General features: G+C 49.4%; 10 protein-coding genes across 10 annotated transcripts; 7 read left to right on the forward strand and 3 right to left on the reverse strand.

Annotated features, from left to right (window-relative positions):
• Nucleotides 1-337: 337 nt before the first annotated feature.
• On the forward strand, nt 338-2,612 carry HO173_006114 (uncharacterized protein; the record flags this gene model as incomplete). The annotated part of the gene is made up of 4 exons (XM_037308025.1): nt 338-342; nt 416-2,112; nt 2,172-2,333; nt 2,392-2,612. The coding sequence occupies 4 exons, from the start codon at nt 338-340 to the stop codon at nt 2,610-2,612; spliced, it is 2,085 nt and encodes a 694-aa protein (XP_037165285.1).
• A 384-nt stretch (nt 2,613-2,996) lies between these two features.
• HO173_006115 (uncharacterized protein) lies at nt 2,997-3,722 on the forward strand (the record flags this gene model as incomplete). Its single annotated transcript, XM_037308026.1, has 2 exons — nt 2,997-3,223; nt 3,284-3,722. 2 exons carry the CDS (start codon nt 2,997-2,999, stop codon nt 3,720-3,722), a joined length of 666 nt encoding a protein of 221 aa, XP_037165286.1.
• A 197-nt stretch (nt 3,723-3,919) lies between these two features.
• On the reverse strand, nt 3,920-5,018 carry HO173_006116 (uncharacterized protein; the record flags this gene model as incomplete). The annotated part of the gene is made up of 5 exons (XM_037308027.1): nt 3,920-4,246; nt 4,299-4,625; nt 4,682-4,840; nt 4,896-4,961; nt 5,016-5,018. 5 exons carry the CDS (start codon nt 5,016-5,018, stop codon nt 3,920-3,922), a joined length of 882 nt encoding a protein of 293 aa, XP_037165287.1.
• Nucleotides 5,019-5,326: 308 nt separating this feature from the next.
• On the forward strand, nt 5,327-6,174 carry HO173_006117 (uncharacterized protein; the record flags this gene model as incomplete). Its single annotated transcript, XM_037308028.1, has 2 exons — nt 5,327-5,439; nt 5,487-6,174. The coding sequence occupies 2 exons, from the start codon at nt 5,327-5,329 to the stop codon at nt 6,172-6,174; spliced, it is 801 nt and encodes a 266-aa protein (XP_037165288.1).
• Nucleotides 6,175-6,501: 327 nt separating this feature from the next.
• On the reverse strand, nt 6,502-7,593 carry HO173_006118 (uncharacterized protein; the record flags this gene model as incomplete). The annotated part of the gene is made up of 6 exons (XM_037308029.1): nt 6,502-6,558; nt 6,617-6,642; nt 6,727-6,840; nt 6,901-6,977; nt 7,043-7,466; nt 7,518-7,593. 6 exons carry the CDS (start codon nt 7,591-7,593, stop codon nt 6,502-6,504), a joined length of 774 nt encoding a protein of 257 aa, XP_037165289.1.
• A 534-nt stretch (nt 7,594-8,127) lies between these two features.
• HO173_006119 (uncharacterized protein) lies at nt 8,128-10,118 on the forward strand (the record flags this gene model as incomplete). The annotated part of the gene is made up of 2 exons (XM_037308030.1): nt 8,128-9,936; nt 9,987-10,118. 2 exons carry the CDS (start codon nt 8,128-8,130, stop codon nt 10,116-10,118), a joined length of 1,941 nt encoding a protein of 646 aa, XP_037165290.1.
• Nucleotides 10,119-10,550: 432 nt separating this feature from the next.
• On the forward strand, nt 10,551-12,045 carry HO173_006120 (uncharacterized protein; the record flags this gene model as incomplete). Its single annotated transcript, XM_037308031.1, has 8 exons — nt 10,551-10,785; nt 10,941-11,056; nt 11,126-11,136; nt 11,197-11,269; nt 11,337-11,349; nt 11,402-11,650; nt 11,806-11,846; nt 11,905-12,045. The coding sequence occupies 8 exons, from the start codon at nt 10,551-10,553 to the stop codon at nt 12,043-12,045; spliced, it is 879 nt and encodes a 292-aa protein (XP_037165291.1).
• A 142-nt stretch (nt 12,046-12,187) lies between these two features.
• Nucleotides 12,188-12,542, reverse strand: HO173_006121 (uncharacterized protein; the record flags this gene model as incomplete). The annotated part of the gene is made up of 3 exons (XM_037308032.1): nt 12,188-12,210; nt 12,267-12,380; nt 12,437-12,542. 3 exons carry the CDS (start codon nt 12,540-12,542, stop codon nt 12,188-12,190), a joined length of 243 nt encoding a protein of 80 aa, XP_037165292.1.
• Nucleotides 12,543-12,797: 255 nt separating this feature from the next.
• On the forward strand, nt 12,798-14,212 carry HO173_006122 (uncharacterized protein; the record flags this gene model as incomplete). Its single annotated transcript, XM_037308033.1, has 2 exons — nt 12,798-13,997; nt 14,048-14,212. The coding sequence occupies 2 exons, from the start codon at nt 12,798-12,800 to the stop codon at nt 14,210-14,212; spliced, it is 1,365 nt and encodes a 454-aa protein (XP_037165293.1).
• A 38-nt stretch (nt 14,213-14,250) lies between these two features.
• Nucleotides 14,251-17,104, forward strand: HO173_006123 (uncharacterized protein; the record flags this gene model as incomplete). The annotated part of the gene is made up of 5 exons (XM_037308034.1): nt 14,251-14,368; nt 15,717-15,973; nt 16,041-16,183; nt 16,242-16,682; nt 16,741-17,104. 5 exons carry the CDS (start codon nt 14,251-14,253, stop codon nt 17,102-17,104), a joined length of 1,323 nt encoding a protein of 440 aa, XP_037165294.1.
• Between the last annotated feature and the right edge of the window lie 40 nt (nt 17,105-17,144).

Consider the following 17,144-nt stretch of genomic DNA (forward strand, 5'->3'; position numbering starts at 1 on the left):
AAGGTAGGTAGTCATAAACTGGACTGCGCCTGTCTCGCCACGTACGTGCAAAGTTGTGTAAGAAGACAAACACGAAAGCAGAGAAAAGGGGCAAGGTCTCAGCCTTCATGTCATTTGCTGGGCTGTTAGCGCGTCGTTTCGGAGTGACACTGACAGGGGTAAATCCGTCAAAGCTATAAACAACAAGCTTGCCTCCTTCACAACCTCAACATCTTCCCGACCAACCCCCTACCTTCTCCACTAGATCGTGTTGACTGTGGTCTCATCAGTTTCAAAAACACTCAAGTATTTACTTCTTTGAAAATCTCGCTTCAACACCCTCTCGTTCATTGCAAACATGTGGTTAGTCATGGCCCTGATCTGGTCTTTTGGCAGGTAAACATCCTAAAGCTGACAACATCTTTTATCTTCACAGCGGTATCTTCGGCTACATCAACTACTTGGTCGAGAAGGACCGCAAATACATTATCGAGACACTCGTCAATGGACTCTCGCGCTTGGAATACAGAGGATACGACTCGGCAGGTCTTGCTGTTGATGGAGACAAAAAAAATGAGGTCCTTGCGTTCAAGGAGGTTGGCAAGGTTGCCAGGCTTAAGCAGCTTATCGCTGAGAGCGAGCCAGACATGAACAAGGTCTTCGACTCCCACGCCGGCATTGCACACACGCGGTGGGCTACACATGGCCAGCCATCACGAATCAACTGTCATCCCCATCGATCAGATCCGAGCTGGCAATTCTCCGTCGTCCACAATGGTATTATCACCAACTACAAGGAATTGAGAGTGCTTCTTGAGGGCAAGGGGTTCAAGTTCGAAACCGAAACCGACACCGAGTGTATTGCCAAACTCGCAAAGTATCTATACGATGCGCACCCAGACATCGAGTTTCTCGTGCTCGCCAAAGCTGTCATCAAGGAATTGCAAGGAGCCTTTGGTCTTCTCCTCAAATCGGTGCACTACCCACACGAGGTTATCGCGGCTCGCAAGGGCTCACCACTTGTTGTGGGCGTGAGGACACAGAAGAAGATGAAAGTTGATTTCGTCGATGTGGAATACGCTGAAGACGGCCCTCTGCCTGCTGAGCGAGCTTCTCAGAATGTTGCAATTAAAAAGGCTTCGGCCAGTCTCCTCGCACCCCCGGACAAATCGCTCCTTCATCGCTCACAGTCCCGCGCCTTCTTGTCTGAGGATGGACAACCACTTCCCACCGAGTTCTTCTTATCCTCGGACCCCTCGGCGATTGTCGAGCATACTAAGAAAGTGCTGTACCTTGAAGACGACGATATCGCTCACATTCACGAAGGCTCCCTCAATATCCACCGTCTTAGCAAGGACGATGGGACATCCAATGTACGAGCCATTCAGACTCTCGAGCTGGAACTCCAAGAAATCATGAAAGGGAAATTCGACCACTTCATGCAGAAAGAGATTTTCGAGCAGCCCGAGTCCGTCATCAACACAATGCGTGGACGCTTAGATGTTGCCAACAAGAAGGTCACATTGGGTGGCTTGAAGCAGTACATTAGCACCATTCGCCGCTGCCGCCGCTTGATCTTCATTGCTTGCGGTACTAGCTTCCATTCTTGTATGGCCGTTCGTGGGGCTTTTGAGGAATTGACAGAGATCCCCATCTCTGTCGAGCTTGCATCGGATTTCTTGGACCGACAAGCCCCTGTATTCCGCGACGACACTTGCGTTTTCGTGTCTCAGTCGGGAGAGACAGCGGATTCCCTCATGGCTTTGAAGTACTGCCTTGAGCGAGGGGCCCTGACCGTAGGCGTTGTCAACGTGGTTGGCTCGTCGATCTCGCTCCTTACTCACTGCGGTGTGCATATCAACGCCGGCCCTGAGATTGGTGTTGCCTCGACCAAGGCGTATACCTCACAATTCGTCGCCATGATGATGTTTGCGCTCTCTCTCAGCGAAGACCGTTCGTCAAAGCAGAAGAGGCGCGAGGATATCATGAATGGTTTGGCTCATGTTTCCGAGCAGTTCAAGCAGATCTTGAAGCTTAATGACCCTATCAAGGCCATGTGTGCCAAATTCCTCAAGCACCAAAAGAGCTTGTTACTCTTGGGCCGTGGTAGTCAGTTCTCGACCGCGCTGGAAGGTAAGAGATCACCCTCCACCAAAAGCTGGCGAGCTTCATGCTGACCATAAAATGTACAGGTGCTTTGAAGATTAAGGAAATCTCCTACCTTCACTGTGAGGCAGTCATGTCTGGAGAGTTGAAGCACGGTGTGCTAGCCCTAGTTGATGAGAATCTGCCCATTATCATGATTCTCACTCGCGATGACATCTTTGCCAAATCGCTCAACGCTTACCAGCAAGGTAATTTCTCACATGAATTCGCCCTAGCCTTGAATTGTCCACTAATACTCCAATCCAGTCATTGCCCGTGGTGGTCGACCAATTGTCATTTGCAATCCCAATGACTCCGAATTTCCATCTGAGCAGACGGAGAAAATTGAGATTCCCAAGACCGTTGACTGTCTCCAAGGTTTACTCAACGTCATCCCTCTCCAGCTTATCGCATACTGGCTCGCCGTGGGTGAAGGCCTCAACGTTGATTTCCCTCGGAATTTGGCCAAATCTGTTACTGTGGAGTAGATGATGACGGTCAAGGGATCGGGTTCAATATGGTTGAGGCCAGTTCAATTGGACGAAGCCTTTCTTTGGCGCTGTGAGGGTGGTCCGAAAAGCATGGAATGGGATAGCAGTCACGAATAGATAGACGATTCGCAATGAAATTAAAACAGCATACTCCACATTGTTGTGCTCCCTTTTCCTTCCTCGTTCAAACGCTGTTGGCGGACGACGCAACTGGGTGGGGCAAGTCGAGATCGGAGTGGTCTTCCAAGCGAATTACGATTGCAATTGCAATTGGCCACGCTTGTTTCCGATCCGAACTGTTGATATCTTTTCATCATTTGCCCAGTACATGAGTGCATATAATGGCATCGCTGAAAGGCCCTGGTGAGACCCAAATTCACGATGGCAAGTGCCCTGTTCCGCCCATCCCCAAATTACCTAGCTAATGCTTCGCCATCATCAGGCTCCAACCTCCGCATAGCCATAGTCCACGCCAGATGGAACATACAAATGGTTTCGGCTCTCGTGGCGGGTGCGCGCAAATCACTGTTAGCTTCTGGCGTCAGAGAAGAGAACATAGTGGTTCAAGACGTGCCGGGCAGCTATGAACTGCCCTTCGCTGTGCAAAGGTTTCTTATGACCCCCTCCTGTACGTCAGCTTAAAATGCCGATTGATTCGTTCTTCCCAGAATGTACACATCCTCACAGATTGAATCCTCGAACAACCCCACTGGGCCCATCTCAGCGGTCACGGATCTGCTGTCCTCCGCTTCCTTGACCGACCTCACCATGCCAGAACCCACCGCCTCCTCTCCACAAAACTCGTCCAAGTCTTCGACGGCACCTTTGGCAACACCATTCTCAGCGATCATTGCAATTGGCGTTCTTGTAAAAGGCGAGACCATGCACTTTGAATACATTGCTGACGCAACATCACATGGCTTGATGAAGGTGCAACTGGATCTAGGAGTGCCGGTTGTATTCGGATTGTTGACATTGCTAAACGAGGAGCAGGGCAGGGCGAGGGCGGGAATGGATGGTGAACACTGTCATGGGGAAGACTGGGGCAGAGTAGCTGTTGAGCTGGGCGTGAAGAGGCAGGTTTGGGCGGAGGGAAAATTCTCATGACAAAGGGAGCATCCAGGCAATGCACGCTCATGTACGCCATTAGCAGGAAAATTGGTCCACATACGGCCTTCAAAATTGTGTGAGCAGCCACATAGGTTGAAGTATCGAAGTGGGAATCTCAAGTACCAGACAAAGCGCCGCATAGGCACCTGACGCATGCTAAAATTGTATTATTACACCATTTGCATCTGTCCAGCTCATTCCTCCATCGTCTCCCCTTCGGCGGCCGTCGTTTCCTCTTCGTCGTCGCCCTCCATCGCCTTCTTGGCTGCCTTCTCTGCCTCCTCTAAGATGTCCTTCGGGACCTCCTGGTGCCTTCCCTTGGTTGGTCCCTCGGTCGAGCTAATCCAGGACATCTCCAGCTCAAAATCTTTGTCCTTACTGTCCTCGTGTGCAACATAGATGATTCGAGCTGCTTCCCTCACGCCGGCTTCGAGTGACAGATTGCCCGATGCTAGATCCAGCTTTTCGAGTTCCGCTTTAGCTGCCTGCCTACCTTTCCCTGTAGCTGCGCCATAGTATCCCTGCAGACGTTCCATTAGTCAGCGTCAAGGTTCGTACGAACGACACGCTCACCCAGTAAAGACCACTTGGTTCGATCATGTACAAGCCCGGACCTCCAGCCTTAGTGCCTGATACCTTCCCACCAGCGCCGATGCTTGGCCCACTACCCACTTGTCCATCTACTCCCAGCTCTGCTTCCGAATCCCAGCCACCGACTATGGCTGTTACACCAAACGGTCTGACACTTGAGTAAAGTGTGTATGCTTGGACGTAGCCACCTAATCTACCGGCAAGAGCAGCGAGAGGTATAGGTGCTTTGTATGTCGACCGCCATGATGAAGCCTCATCTCGTGCTCGTGATACAAAATGTCGACCATCTGGGACAAGGCCTGAAGATACCTATGATTGCATATATTAGTTCCATCACTTAGGCTCGCCCATGAATGTGCACTTACCACACCGACATTGCGATCGACCGTTGCTATCCTCTTGTTCGCACCAGGTTTTAACAATTTGCTGGTTACAATCTTCTCTACTGCCAAGACAACACCATCTTTACATCGAATGCCGACGCAGGTACCTCCGTTCTCGACTGCTTTGACCGCGTACTCGACCTGAAAGAGAGGATCAGTTCCGAAAGGTCTGGAAAGCACGAGTAATCAAGGCCACCTGAAAGTTCCTGCCGTCAGGTGAAAAGACAGAATTCTGAAGGTCGTACCCCGTACCAATGGATGTCTATGTGAACGCTGTTAGCTCATATTCAAAATTCGCTTGTTCGAAATGACTAACCATGGCGACAGTAGAGGCGGAGATTCGAACGTAAAAATGAGAAGACCTGAAAGGAGGGTATCATGAAGCTGGTCTCAGCACTGGGAACGAAGCTGGGAGCTCAGGCAGGTGCTTTGCGCGTCGTTGCGCTAGCGGCCTTGGCAAGCTGCTTGGATCATTAAGCCATCATACCTTCTACCTTTCAGATCTTCCACGCTTTCCGAAATCTCCTCGATCTACTCACCTTGATTACAGCAGCCATAGATCTTCCACGCTTTCCGAAATCACCTCGATCTACTCACCTTGCTTACAGCAGCCATAGATCTTCCAGTATGGCGTCAATACTCGGCGCGAATCCAACCCTGACTTCAATTCCAAGCTACTCCTTCTCCCAAGCTTCACACAACAATGGGGCAACTGGTAATAAAGAACACGCCTTCTACCCGTAAGACTGGGTATCATTGCTTGTATGCCACCATCTAACTATGCCAGATACACAGACAATGGCGGCTCTACACTAGGCATCACAGGCAATGATTTTGCCATCATTGCAGGCGATACTCGTTTAACCTCAGGCTACAGCATCAATACTCGTTACTCCCCCAAGGTATTCAGGATCGGTGGCGATGATGAAACAGGAGAGGGTGCACACATCATACTTTCGGTTGTCGGTTTCGCAGCAGACGGTACAGCTCTCAAGGAACGCCTCAACGCAATCGTCAAGATGTACAAATACCAGCATGGCAAGAAGATGTCTGTCAAGGCTTGTGCCCAGAGATTAGCTACAATTCTTTACGGCAAACGGTTTTTCCCCTACTACGTGACGGCGATCCTAGGTGGATTGGACGAGGACGGCAAAGGGGCGCTGTACAGCTACGACCCAGTTGGCTCTTACGAGCGTGAGCAATGTAGAGCCGCGGGGGCTGCAGCTAGCCTGATAATGCCGTTCTTGGATAACCAGGTCAACTTCAAGAATCAATATCTGCCGAGTACTGGCGAAGGTCACGACCTGTTGGCACGGCAGGCAGAGCCCTTGCCAAGGCATGAAGTGGAGCAGCTTGTAAGGGATGCGTTCACGAGCGCGACCGAGCGCCATATCGAGGTTGGGGATGGGTTGCAAATGCTTGTCATAACAAAGGAAGGGATTGAGGAAGCGTTCTTCCCACTGAAGAGAGACTAACCTGGAGGTTTCACGACGTAGCATGGTGTCGACGAGACATCGCACTGGCGCAATAGTGTATGTATCTGAGCGCTTGAGTATGCCTACATGGACTCACAGACCTCGATTTAGCCATAGCCCTGAACCTTTCTACCTCGCCCCTGCCATGCCTTTTCACCGCAACAACTTCGGATTCCGCGTGTGCTAAATACCTGATTTTGGTTCTCCGACGCCAACTCCATTGTTGTCCATGACTTCTGGTTTTGACTCTATCCCGATCCACATGTCCTCATGCTCAGAACTGCATGCTAATGCCCTGCAAACTGCACCCTGTTTGCGCAAACGCGACTAAAAGCGTTCTTTCATACGTGAGGCCACAGTTCTCAAGTTGCCGTATACCTTGCCCTGAAAGATAAAGTATGTCAGGCAATTGCATTAAACAAGAGAGTAGCTGGAGACTTACCGGTGGACTTCCTAATATCAGGCTACCTGTTTTTGCAAATATATTAACTCAAATGGCCGAGGACACTGCACCCCTTGACCTCCACAAGGAATGCCTGATGGAAATCTTACAGATGGCTTCTGTTGCAATGTGGATGTTTCTGAACCCTCCCAAAACATGTATGGTCTGGTCCGCCAACACAACTCTAGTTTTACTCGCGTTTTCGATAGCGAACTTTGTCTTGCCTAGAAAGAACCCCGGTATCAGCAAGTCAAACAGGAGACAGTCCCGTCGTGAGGTTTTACCTCCTTTTCCCGCTATACGTCCAATTGCTCGATTTTTGTGCTCTCCATTCAGCGTCTTCACATCTTTGATTTCGAAGCTATTTATCAATTAGTCTCCATGGAAGCTGTGCCCATTCCGTTAGGGGCTTGGGGGTGATAGTACGTTTCGATATACAAATCATCGAGCCGCAGCATTGCGATAGCATCCTCCAAATCAAACCCCAAGCAAAACGCCCGCACAAAATCCTCGCCCTTCTGCAGTGCTCCTGAATCAACGGTATACGATGAGGTTCTCATTTCGACTGCTCGGGCTGATACGTTCATGCGCACCTGCAACTTCAAATGTCCAACAAGCGGAGGGTATATCTTAGGCCATTTCGATTTGAGGGCGGGATAACGGTGGGGTGGGATGAAGACCTTTCGTGCCTCTACTTTAAGGGACTTCTCAGCTTCTTTTGCGGGTGGGAACTTTGGGCGCCCTTCTTCGTCAACCTGCATTGCGGAATCCAAATGCTCAGCGGCTGTATCCTGTTGCACTGAGGGTGTGGCGCTGGTAGCATCGACCAGAATTTCGTCTCCATAGTCATCTGTAGCGAATTAGATAGAGAGCCAAAAACCGTAGATTTGTAGAATCTTACTGTCTTGAGGCAATGGTGTTGCCTCTGCTTCTGCAAGCTTTTCAGGCCGCCTAAGCAGTGCTGTAGGCGCAGGCATCTCAAGGTAGCGTAAATGTGTATTGTGCTTTTGCAATCTCGAGTCAAGATGTACTTTTACTCTAGAGCGATTCTGTTGTGCGGAAAATTAAGTCCGAGATCTTGCCGTTTCGGTGGGCAAAGTTTTGTTTTTCAACGGCATTATCGTGCTTTGTCGTTAGACTTCACAAAATTTCATCATCTCTTTCGGGTGAAGAAATCACTCGAATAATCATCGATAGATCTGTGACCATGATCACAAGGGAAGATTAATGATTGTCTGAAAAGGATGAGCAGCAATGTACGACAAAAGCTGTGCGCCATTGTCTGGGGCACGCGAGCGACTCTGTCCTGCTTTGCTATTCAGATAGCACCCTTGTCTAATGTTCTTATCAATCACAGGGTTTGGAGACATGCATCTGCCACCGCAAGACCAATAGCGTTGCCAGATTATGTTTGTCCTCCCATATTTCGAACCTTACCAAGATCGATTGGAGTTACGACCGCCCCAACAATCCTGACCTTGGGGCCTCTGCATGATTGGGCTGCATCCGGAATGCCATTCTCAAGTGGAAGAAACCTGGGTCCAGCCCAGCAGAGGTCGGATATCCAAGGCAAACGCGGCTTATTGGGTCTCCATTGGCGAGATGATAGGCGGTTTTCTACGTATGGCTTGCGCCGAAAAGACTCTGGACAAGAGAAAAACAGATCCCCAACCCTAGATGGTCCAAATGCGATACGAACTCGGCATGCCACCACGCCTGACAAGCCTGAACCCTCCTCTGCGTCCTTATACCCTGGTACTATGAAAGGCGCTGCAAATAAACATTTGAGGGACCGCCTACCAGATATCTCACACATCCACAGACCAAGTCGAGAAGAGCTTCTTGCGGCTGCTACTGGCTTCTGGTCACGACTCAAGGTCCGTTTCAAGTGGTTCTCCATCCGAAGCGTGCGGCCTTTCAATGCGGATGAGATTGGGGCTTTTTTCTCTTGGTTCTTACTGGGCCATGTCCTTTGGATTATATTGGGTACGACTACATTCTTCTCCCTTGCTATCTTTGCTGTAAATACAGTCTTTGCTCAGGAGACTTTGGCTCGATGGGTGGGCAATTACCTGACGAAGTCTTCTGGTGTCAAAGTGGTCTTTGAATCAGCAATCGTCCCCAAGTGGGGCGATGGGGTCATCACGTTCAAGAATGTCTTTGTGTCTAGGCGGCCAGGTCAGGGTGCTGGCAAAGTAAGCAAAGGCTCTCCATCAACAGAGGCTGCAGCTGCGGCTGCTGCCGCAAGCGCAGAGAAACTGAAGGGCTCCGGGGAAATGATTTCAATCAGTGCTAAAAGTGACGAAGAAGAGGAGGACGCAAATTATACGCAGTTCGATTTGTCTCTTGATACAGTCAACGTCACTCTTTCATTTACCAAGTGGTTCAACAGCAAGGGCTTACTCCGCGATGTAGAGATCAAAGGCGTTCGGGGTGTCATTGATAGAACGTCAGTGCACTACACAGGAGACTACGTGGACCCTCGGACCTACAAGCACGAGCATAATCCAGGTGACTTTGAAATTAACTCTTTCAAATTGGAAGACCTGCTGGTGACTGTTCATCAACCTCATGGTTTTCGGCCATTCTCCATAAGCATTTTCTCTTGCGACCTGCCTCAGCTTCGAAGGCAATGGCTCTTCTACGACTTTTTATCTGCTAACATAATGTCCGGATCCTTTGACGAGTCGCTCTTCACAATTCATCCGCGTCAGATGCACGGGCATGTTGGCGGTCAACTAGGTAGCGGACTTGAGATCAACGGACAGGCAACCCCGTGGAAGAAGCACAGCCGCCTGAGGATAGATGGCTTGAACATAGATCATTTAAATAGGGGGGTGGAAGGACCGTTCTCCTGGATCCATGAAGGGAACGTCGACATTGTAGCGGATCTAATGTTCCCAGCAGATAATGATGAAAGCATTGCCAAAGTCATGTCCGACTTCTACGATAGAATGGAGGCCACTGTCACATCCAGTCGACACCCCCAGAAAGGTCGAGAGTCGATTAGAACCAATGACATCGATGTACGCAGAGACGACGAATTGACTGCTTCGACTGACTCTGGTCCGTCTGATGAAGACAAGCGCTTTCTTGTGATGGACCTGAGAGTCCATCTTAATGATATCCGTGCCGCTGTGCCGATCTTCACGAAAGATCTGTCTTATGTGAAGAACGCTCTTATCCGGCCCATAGTGGCTTATATGAACTCGCGCAGAACCTTCATCCCCATCAATTGCCGTGTGGTTAAGCGAGCTAGTGAATTTGATGGTAGCTGGACGATCTTTGACAGCGGTCTGATGGATGATCTTTCAGCAGAGGTGAGACTAGAGTGCGAAGCTTGAATGACGAGTCGCTGACGTGCTGGTAGACCTATCAAGCCTTCGCAAAGGATGTCACAGATGATCAAGCTAGGCTGCGGCGTTTCAAAAAGGTTGGCCTATGGTCGTTGCAACTCGCTGTGCAAGCGTTCTTCATGGGTTTGGCAGGCAACTTCGCATAGATGGAGATGTGTCGATTTGCTCGTCAGCCCAATTAGCGCGGAGTTCAGGGGTTTGCTTTTTGTCGGCGCTGATTGTACAAAGGAGGTTTCTATCGATCGGAAGTCATGTTGTAGAAATATCTGTACATATGGGGAAGACTGGACTTGGGGTCTTTTTGCATGGCTCAATGGCCGGGTTGCATACTGAGTACTTAATACGAGATCCACTCAGCCATGCGTCGCGGTACCAGGGTGCATGTAAGGTACAGGCATGAAGAGAGACACCGTAGAGTTTAGCACTAGATATCCCAAGTACATACGCTAGCGGAGCAACGTCCTGCTGCAAACATATGATCCTAGTGCCATATCTGCACATATTCAAGGCCTTTGAGAAGACTCCAATGTCTAACTGACGTACGGCCTTTACCAAGTTGTGTAATAATCCTATTAGAGATGGCATCCTCAATACCATCAGCTTCGACCAATGGTTTTCAAAATGCCTCTTCGTATGACAAACATCGACCCTCCTACCCTCCTGAAGCCGTGACTCGTTTCCTCGAGCGCCTTCAAGTCAACGGAGTAAAGAAAGCCCGTATTGTTGATCTTGCAGCAGGTACGGGCAAATTTACGGAGTTGCTAGTGGGTAGGAACGAGGATTTTGAGATTCTTGCTGTCGAACCTCATAATGGTGCGTACAACTGCGAGCGGTCTTTCATTCATCTATACCAAGTTTTGAGTCTTGACCAGAAATTCCCTCTTGGCCCCCATTTACCTCCTCGACTCGTCTTATGACTTACAGAAGTATCGTGAAAGCGAGGTACTGACACCGAAGAATTGATTCAGACATGAGGAAAGAATTGGAGAAGAAGGGGTTGATGGGTGTGAAGGTTCTAGAAGGCGAGGCTAGTAGTATGGCGGGAGTGGAAAGCCAGAGCGTTGATGCTGTGATTGCTGCTCAGGTGCGACCATTGACTTCTACGACACGGCCGACATGGGCTTGATGCGCTAATGTAGGGCCAATTTGCAAGGCATTTCATTGGTATGGCAGAAAAGGCCGTTCTTATTGGTTCCTCGGGCCATTGCTGCTAATCATCCTCAGGTTCGCAAACAAAGACGCCCTTGAAGAGATCTACAGAATTCTCTCGCCCGGTGGAGCATTTGGCATGATATGGGTAAACCCATGAAATGGCTCAGGGGTTTTACCTCAAAAGGGCAATGCTGACTCTAAAATACGCACAGAACATTGAAGACTGTTTGTACTCGATGATTGAAAGTTGGCTGTGAGCCTAGCTGAAGGAGTCAAGATAACGCGCCCATGACATGGAAGCCCACCACCGAATGGGAAGGAAAGCTGAAAGATATCACATGGTCCTTTGGCAACGAGGATGTCCGCTTTCGACACGAGCAGTGGCGAAAAGTCTTTGAGGAACAGCTTAAAAGCACGCCATTCAGCATTCAAGCAGCAGAGCCCCTATTCTCACTGCCACTCGGGGAAGAATCTGTGGAATTCACTCAATGGCTAAGTTCAGACGCTATTTGGGATAGGTACCATAGTAAGCACCCTTTTTGGGTTATTTCTTCGCCTTCAATATCCTTCTTCGATTCTTAGGGCATGTCTGAGGAGCAAGACACATGTCCTTGCCCCAAACATGTCTTCAGACTCGTGAATTCGTCGAGAAAGAGAAGTGCTAAATCCGAAATGGTGTAGCTCTGAGCCAATTCGCTGTACTAGAGGGACAAGAGCTAGCGGTGAGTCGAAAATATAACATCCATGTGTAATCAAGTCTCCAGGCTTACTCCAGGGAAGGACGCGAAGAGGAAGGTCCTTGAGGCAACGGGAGCGGCAGACGTTGGGAAGAATGAAAATGGGGAGTTGGAATTGCATGGGCGTACATACTTCGCTTGGAGTACTGCGGTACCTGGAGCGCCTTTGAAAAGTGGTGGATAGATAATGGTTCGCTTTGATACCTCGCTGCCTCGGTCAAACCTCCCGAGCGTAGTCTTAGTATTGGACCAAGATTTCCACCGCCACCAGATGGTAACGCCTAGCCAGATCATGGTAGAGTTGGAGACAAAATCCGATCGTTGATTCACGAGGCGGAGATATACAGCACTGAGGGAGGGTTAACGAAAAAGCCCGGACTCAAAGAATATGAAACAGAGGGTTACCATTATTTCCCCTCACGAAAGCCTCTCCATAAGAACGGCGCAATTTCCCATCCACGTACTCCTCCGTCTTCTCTAAGGAGATGTTCATATAACCGTCCACGGATATGAGGTACCCTGGAGATCCACAATCTTAGCATACAGCTCTGACATCTCAAACCGGAACTGTATACCTCTATACTCCACTGAGCTATTGAGCTTCACCTTGACTGGCGCTCCAATTATCTCTGTAAGGAAAGAGCTGGGATCAGAGCTTCCGGAATTTGCGCCGTTCTCCATCGATATCTTGGACCTAAGTTTGTGAGGTTCAGAATACTGTGATAGGATGGGATCCAACGAGAAGTTCTCAACTCTCCTTTATTTGAGCTGGGACTTGTAAATTAGGTTTGGTCACAAGTTTCTTTTATTTTACTGACTGTCACTCACTGAGTGAGGTTGACTCTACGCGCCGAGACCGCGCCAAGCGCGCGTTCAGCCGGACTTCAAAAGTTCCTGTCTCACTTTCTAGATCTCGAACAAGCGGACAGACTCGGTATGATCGCCGAACAGCCTACCCAGGGTGCCGTCGGGTCCGCTCCTCGGAAGCGATCTCTCTTCAACAAGCCAAGCTGGAGCAAGCCCCAAGCCCTGAGCAATGATACTGATCTCTTTCACCGTTCAAATCAGGCCTATGCCGATCTTGCTGCTGAAGCGGAGCGTGCACGGAAAAGGAAGTCAGCTAGGAAAGAGAGAGAAAGAGCTCGTCAAAATGTAAATGGAGAACGCGCAGGCAAGAGACGGCGTGTTTCTGAGGATGAGGATGATGAGGACGATGACTCTAGTAGCGATGAAAGTTCGAGTCACTCCAGTCGTAAAGAAGGCAAAGCCAGCCCCACCCAACCCAAAAGTCACCATGTTTCTCCCACAATTTCTCAAAAGCCGATACATTCTCCAAAATCTTTACTCAAGCGCTACGAAGCTAAGGTTGCGGCGAGCAAAGTCGGCCAAGAGCAAAAGCAGAAGCAAAAGGTTTCTGATATCATTGATCTTGAAGATGAGGAAGACTCCTTAGCATTACCCGGGCAAGATACAACCTGGAGTTCTGCGATTGTCAAGCCTGCAGCTCCTCCTGAAGAGGATGACCAACCAGTATCGGATGAGGAGTTCCCGGAGTTGGCTCGTCAGGCCAGGGAAAAGGCCCGAAGAAAACGTCTGGAGGAAGACATAGCATCTACAACCGTAAACCCTCAAGAGGGCCAAGTGTCCTTGCTCCAACCAATGCCTCCAACCTCACAGCCAGATCCAATTCTTCAAATATTGATAACCTCGAAAATCGACAACACAATCCCATTGATCGTTAGCAGAAGAGTGTCGCAGCGATTGAAAGACGTAAGACTGGCATGGGCAAACCGGCAGAACTTTACTACCGATTTCACAGACACGGTCTTCCTGACGTGGCGGGGAAAGCGAGTCTTTGATGTCACGACGTGCAGAAGCTTGGGCATCACTGTTGATGCCATGGGAAGGATCTCCACGAAAGGAGGCTCGTGGGAGGAAGAGGAGGGGCAAATTCATATGGAAGCGATGACGGCCAAAATATTGGAAGCCTACAAGAAAGCAAAGCGCAGCGAGACTACCGGTCAAGAGGATTCGGCCGCGCAGGAGGAAGCCGTGGCGGTGCAGGATCATGAAACTCAAGTCAGAATCGTTTTGAAAGCCAAGGGACTCGACGATTTCAAGCTCCAGGTCCGGCCGGTTCGTCATTGGTGTGTTGATTGCTTGGTACAATGGCTAACAAGCGTTAGTCTACTCTCGTCTCTAAGGTCGTTAATGCTTTTCGTTCTCGGTATCAGATTGGTGGAGATAAGGATGTCTTCATGTCCTTTGATGGAGAGCGATTATCGCCTGATAGCAGGATTGAGGAAACGGAGATCAGCGATATGGACACTCTTGAGGTTTACGCCAAGTAGCAAAGAAATTTGCATTCGAAATGATACATACCCCCAAGATGTCGACAGATGTGGCAGAAATGGGCCTAATATACATTCAACTGCGGTATCCCACAAAGCTTCAATTCTGTCACAACTCTGTCCAGCACTTCTCCCTTCCATACCATTCAACAATCAGTCAGTTCTCGATCTGAAGCATAATGGTGGTTACAATCTCGTAAAAATGCAAGCATTAGGGTCAAGGGTGTGCCAATTGGGCAGACTTGTACCACTGTTCCACAGGATTTGTGTCCTCAAAGGGTCATCAAAGTGCAGGCTTCTGATCTTCTCAGCGCTACAAAACTGCAGGCTCCCAGCCTCAATCTAGTCGTCAAGCTGGGGTTTGTTGCCCATAGCAGTGCCATCAAATTGCAGGCCTCCAGCTCTTCTTAACGCTCAAACTGCAGGCATTAGTATCCATACCAAAAGCCGAAAATCGATTCCCATTTTCATAAACTTTTTGCTCACTCATGTCACTTAGCTTATCTAGCTATGATCCCTTCACAATGATTGTTGACATCATCTTCTTACCCCTCGTGTGTTTCTTGTCCACAAACGTACGTCCTGTTGTGATATTTGAAGTTTCGATCGTCAATGATCGTTGTCGAATTGGGTCATGGAATATCTTGTGACTGGGAAAAGAAACGGAGAGTCTCTACGAGTACTGGCGTTCTTCCGCAGGGCCGACTCCCTTCGAATTTGGCTACTCCGAAGGAACCAACGGCAAAAGCGTCGGATCTCAATTCTCACGCGGGTCCGGCTCTCGTTCCAATATAATCTACTCCCACTTCCTTCGAAAACGTCGCTCCGGAATATTGCCCGAAAGGCTTGGCTCCTTGGTATTGTTGGGTGTATTTAGTTCGTATTAGATTCGATTCCTAATGGCGCTGGTACGATGGTGTTGCCGTGCTTTTTCTTTTCTCTTGGGTAAGCGCCGAAAAGTCGGGCCGCCGTTCTGCCCCACTACCCCACTAAGATTTGCGGTTTGGTCACACGTTTCTTTTCAACTTTGCTGTCAAAAGCAAATAGTCCCTTCGCAAACATTTTCGAATCCATTAAGATATTCATTGAACAACATTCGTCAAGACAAGGTAAGTCTGCCATATACTCTACTTCCGTGCGTGTTGTCTTTGTTACTTCATGCTTTGCGCTTCCTCATCCCGCCCGCAAATCACCATTTATTTTCTCACTCCGAGAACACCTTGCTATTTGATTTGGGTTGACGCCAGTCAATTAAGAGCTTTCGCAGTTCTTCCTTATCTCGGAATTGGTGTCCTCCTTTTCACAGGCTAATCTCCTTTTGCCCCAGGCAGCATGGCAATCCAGAAGATCCACGCACGCTATGTCTACGACAGTCGAGGCAATCCCACCGTGGAAGTAGACCTTGTCGACAGCACTGGTCTCCACAGAAGCATCGTGCCAAGCGGAGCCAGCACAGGGAAGAAAGAACAAAAGAAGGCAGAAAAGCAAGAGGCTAACATTTGAGCAGGGCAACACGAAGCATGTGAGCTAAGGGATGGCGATAAATCCAAATGGAGCGGAAAGGGGGTTCTCAAAGCCGTCGCAAACGTCAATGAAATCCTTGGCCCTGCTGTCATCAAGGAAGGATTCGATGTGACAGACCAGGCAAAGGTCGACGAGTTCTTGAACAAGCTAGACGGAACTAAGAACAAGACCAAATTGGGCGCCAACGCTATCCTCGGCGTCAGCTTGGCTGTTGCAAAGGCGGGTGCTGCGAAGAAGGTATGTCATCTTGGGCTTTGGAGACTTGTCCGCCTTCGTTCGTACTGATAGGTCCGATTCACCAAAGAACGTGCCTTTGTACGCCCACATTTCCGATCTTGCAGGGACGAAAAAGCCATATGTGTTGCCAGTTCCCTTCATGAATGTTCTCAACGGCGGATCTCATGCCGGTGGTCGTCTGGCTTTCCAAGAGTTCATGATCGTGCCCGCGTATGTTCAGGCCTCGGGAAACCCTGCCATGCACTTCTCCAATAGCTGACATCGTTAGTGCTGCTCCGTCTTTCAGCGAAGCAATGCGTCAAGGAAGCGAAGTGTACCAGCAGCTCAAGTCGCTCGCAAAGAAGAAGTATGGTCAATCCGCAGGTAATGTTGGGGATGAAGGTGGAGTCGCACCAGACATCCAGACCGCAGAAGAGGCCCTAGATTTGATTACGGAGGCTATCGAAAAGGCAGGATACAAAGGGCAGGTGAAGATCGCTATGGACGTCGCGTCCAGCGAGTTCTACAAGGAAGACGCAAAGAAATACGATTTGGATTTCAAGAACCCTGATAGCGACAAGAGCAAATGGATCACCTACGAGCAACTTGCAGACATGTACAAGTCTCTGGCCAGCAACTACCCCATCGTCAGCATCGAAGATCCCTTCGCAGAAGATGACTGGGAGGCATGGAGTTACTTCTACAAGACATCGGACTTTCAGATTGTTGGGTAAGAATCCATTGAGCTGTTCGTTCAGCTGGAGTGCTGACGAAAGGACCGTTTCTAGAGACGACTTGACCGTTACCAATCCCGAATTCATCAAGAAAGCGATCGAGTTAAAATCTTGTAACGCCTTGCTACTCAAAGTCAATCAGATAGGTACGCTCACGGAGTCGATCCAGGCTGCCAAAGACGCTTATGCAGCAGGATGGGGCTTGATGGTTTCGCATCGTTCTGGGGAGACGGAAGACGTTACAATCGCGGACATTGCCGTAGGATTGCGATGCGGGCAAATCAAGACAGGGGCACCTGCTAGGTCTGAGCGTCTAGCCAAGCTGAACCAGATTCTCAGGATCGAAGAGGAGCTTAGCAAAGAGACCCCATCCGCCATCTTTGCTGGTGAGAAATTCCGAACATCGGTCAATATTTGAAGAAATGGATAGCCAACACCTAGGCCACCGAGGCCTTCGA

The sequence above is a fragment of the Letharia columbiana genome, assembly GCF_014066305.1.
Source record: "Letharia columbiana isolate WasteWater2 chromosome Unknown Sc0000017_s0, whole genome shotgun sequence".
Taxonomy (NCBI): Eukaryota; Fungi; Ascomycota; class Lecanoromycetes; order Lecanorales; family Parmeliaceae; genus Letharia; species Letharia columbiana.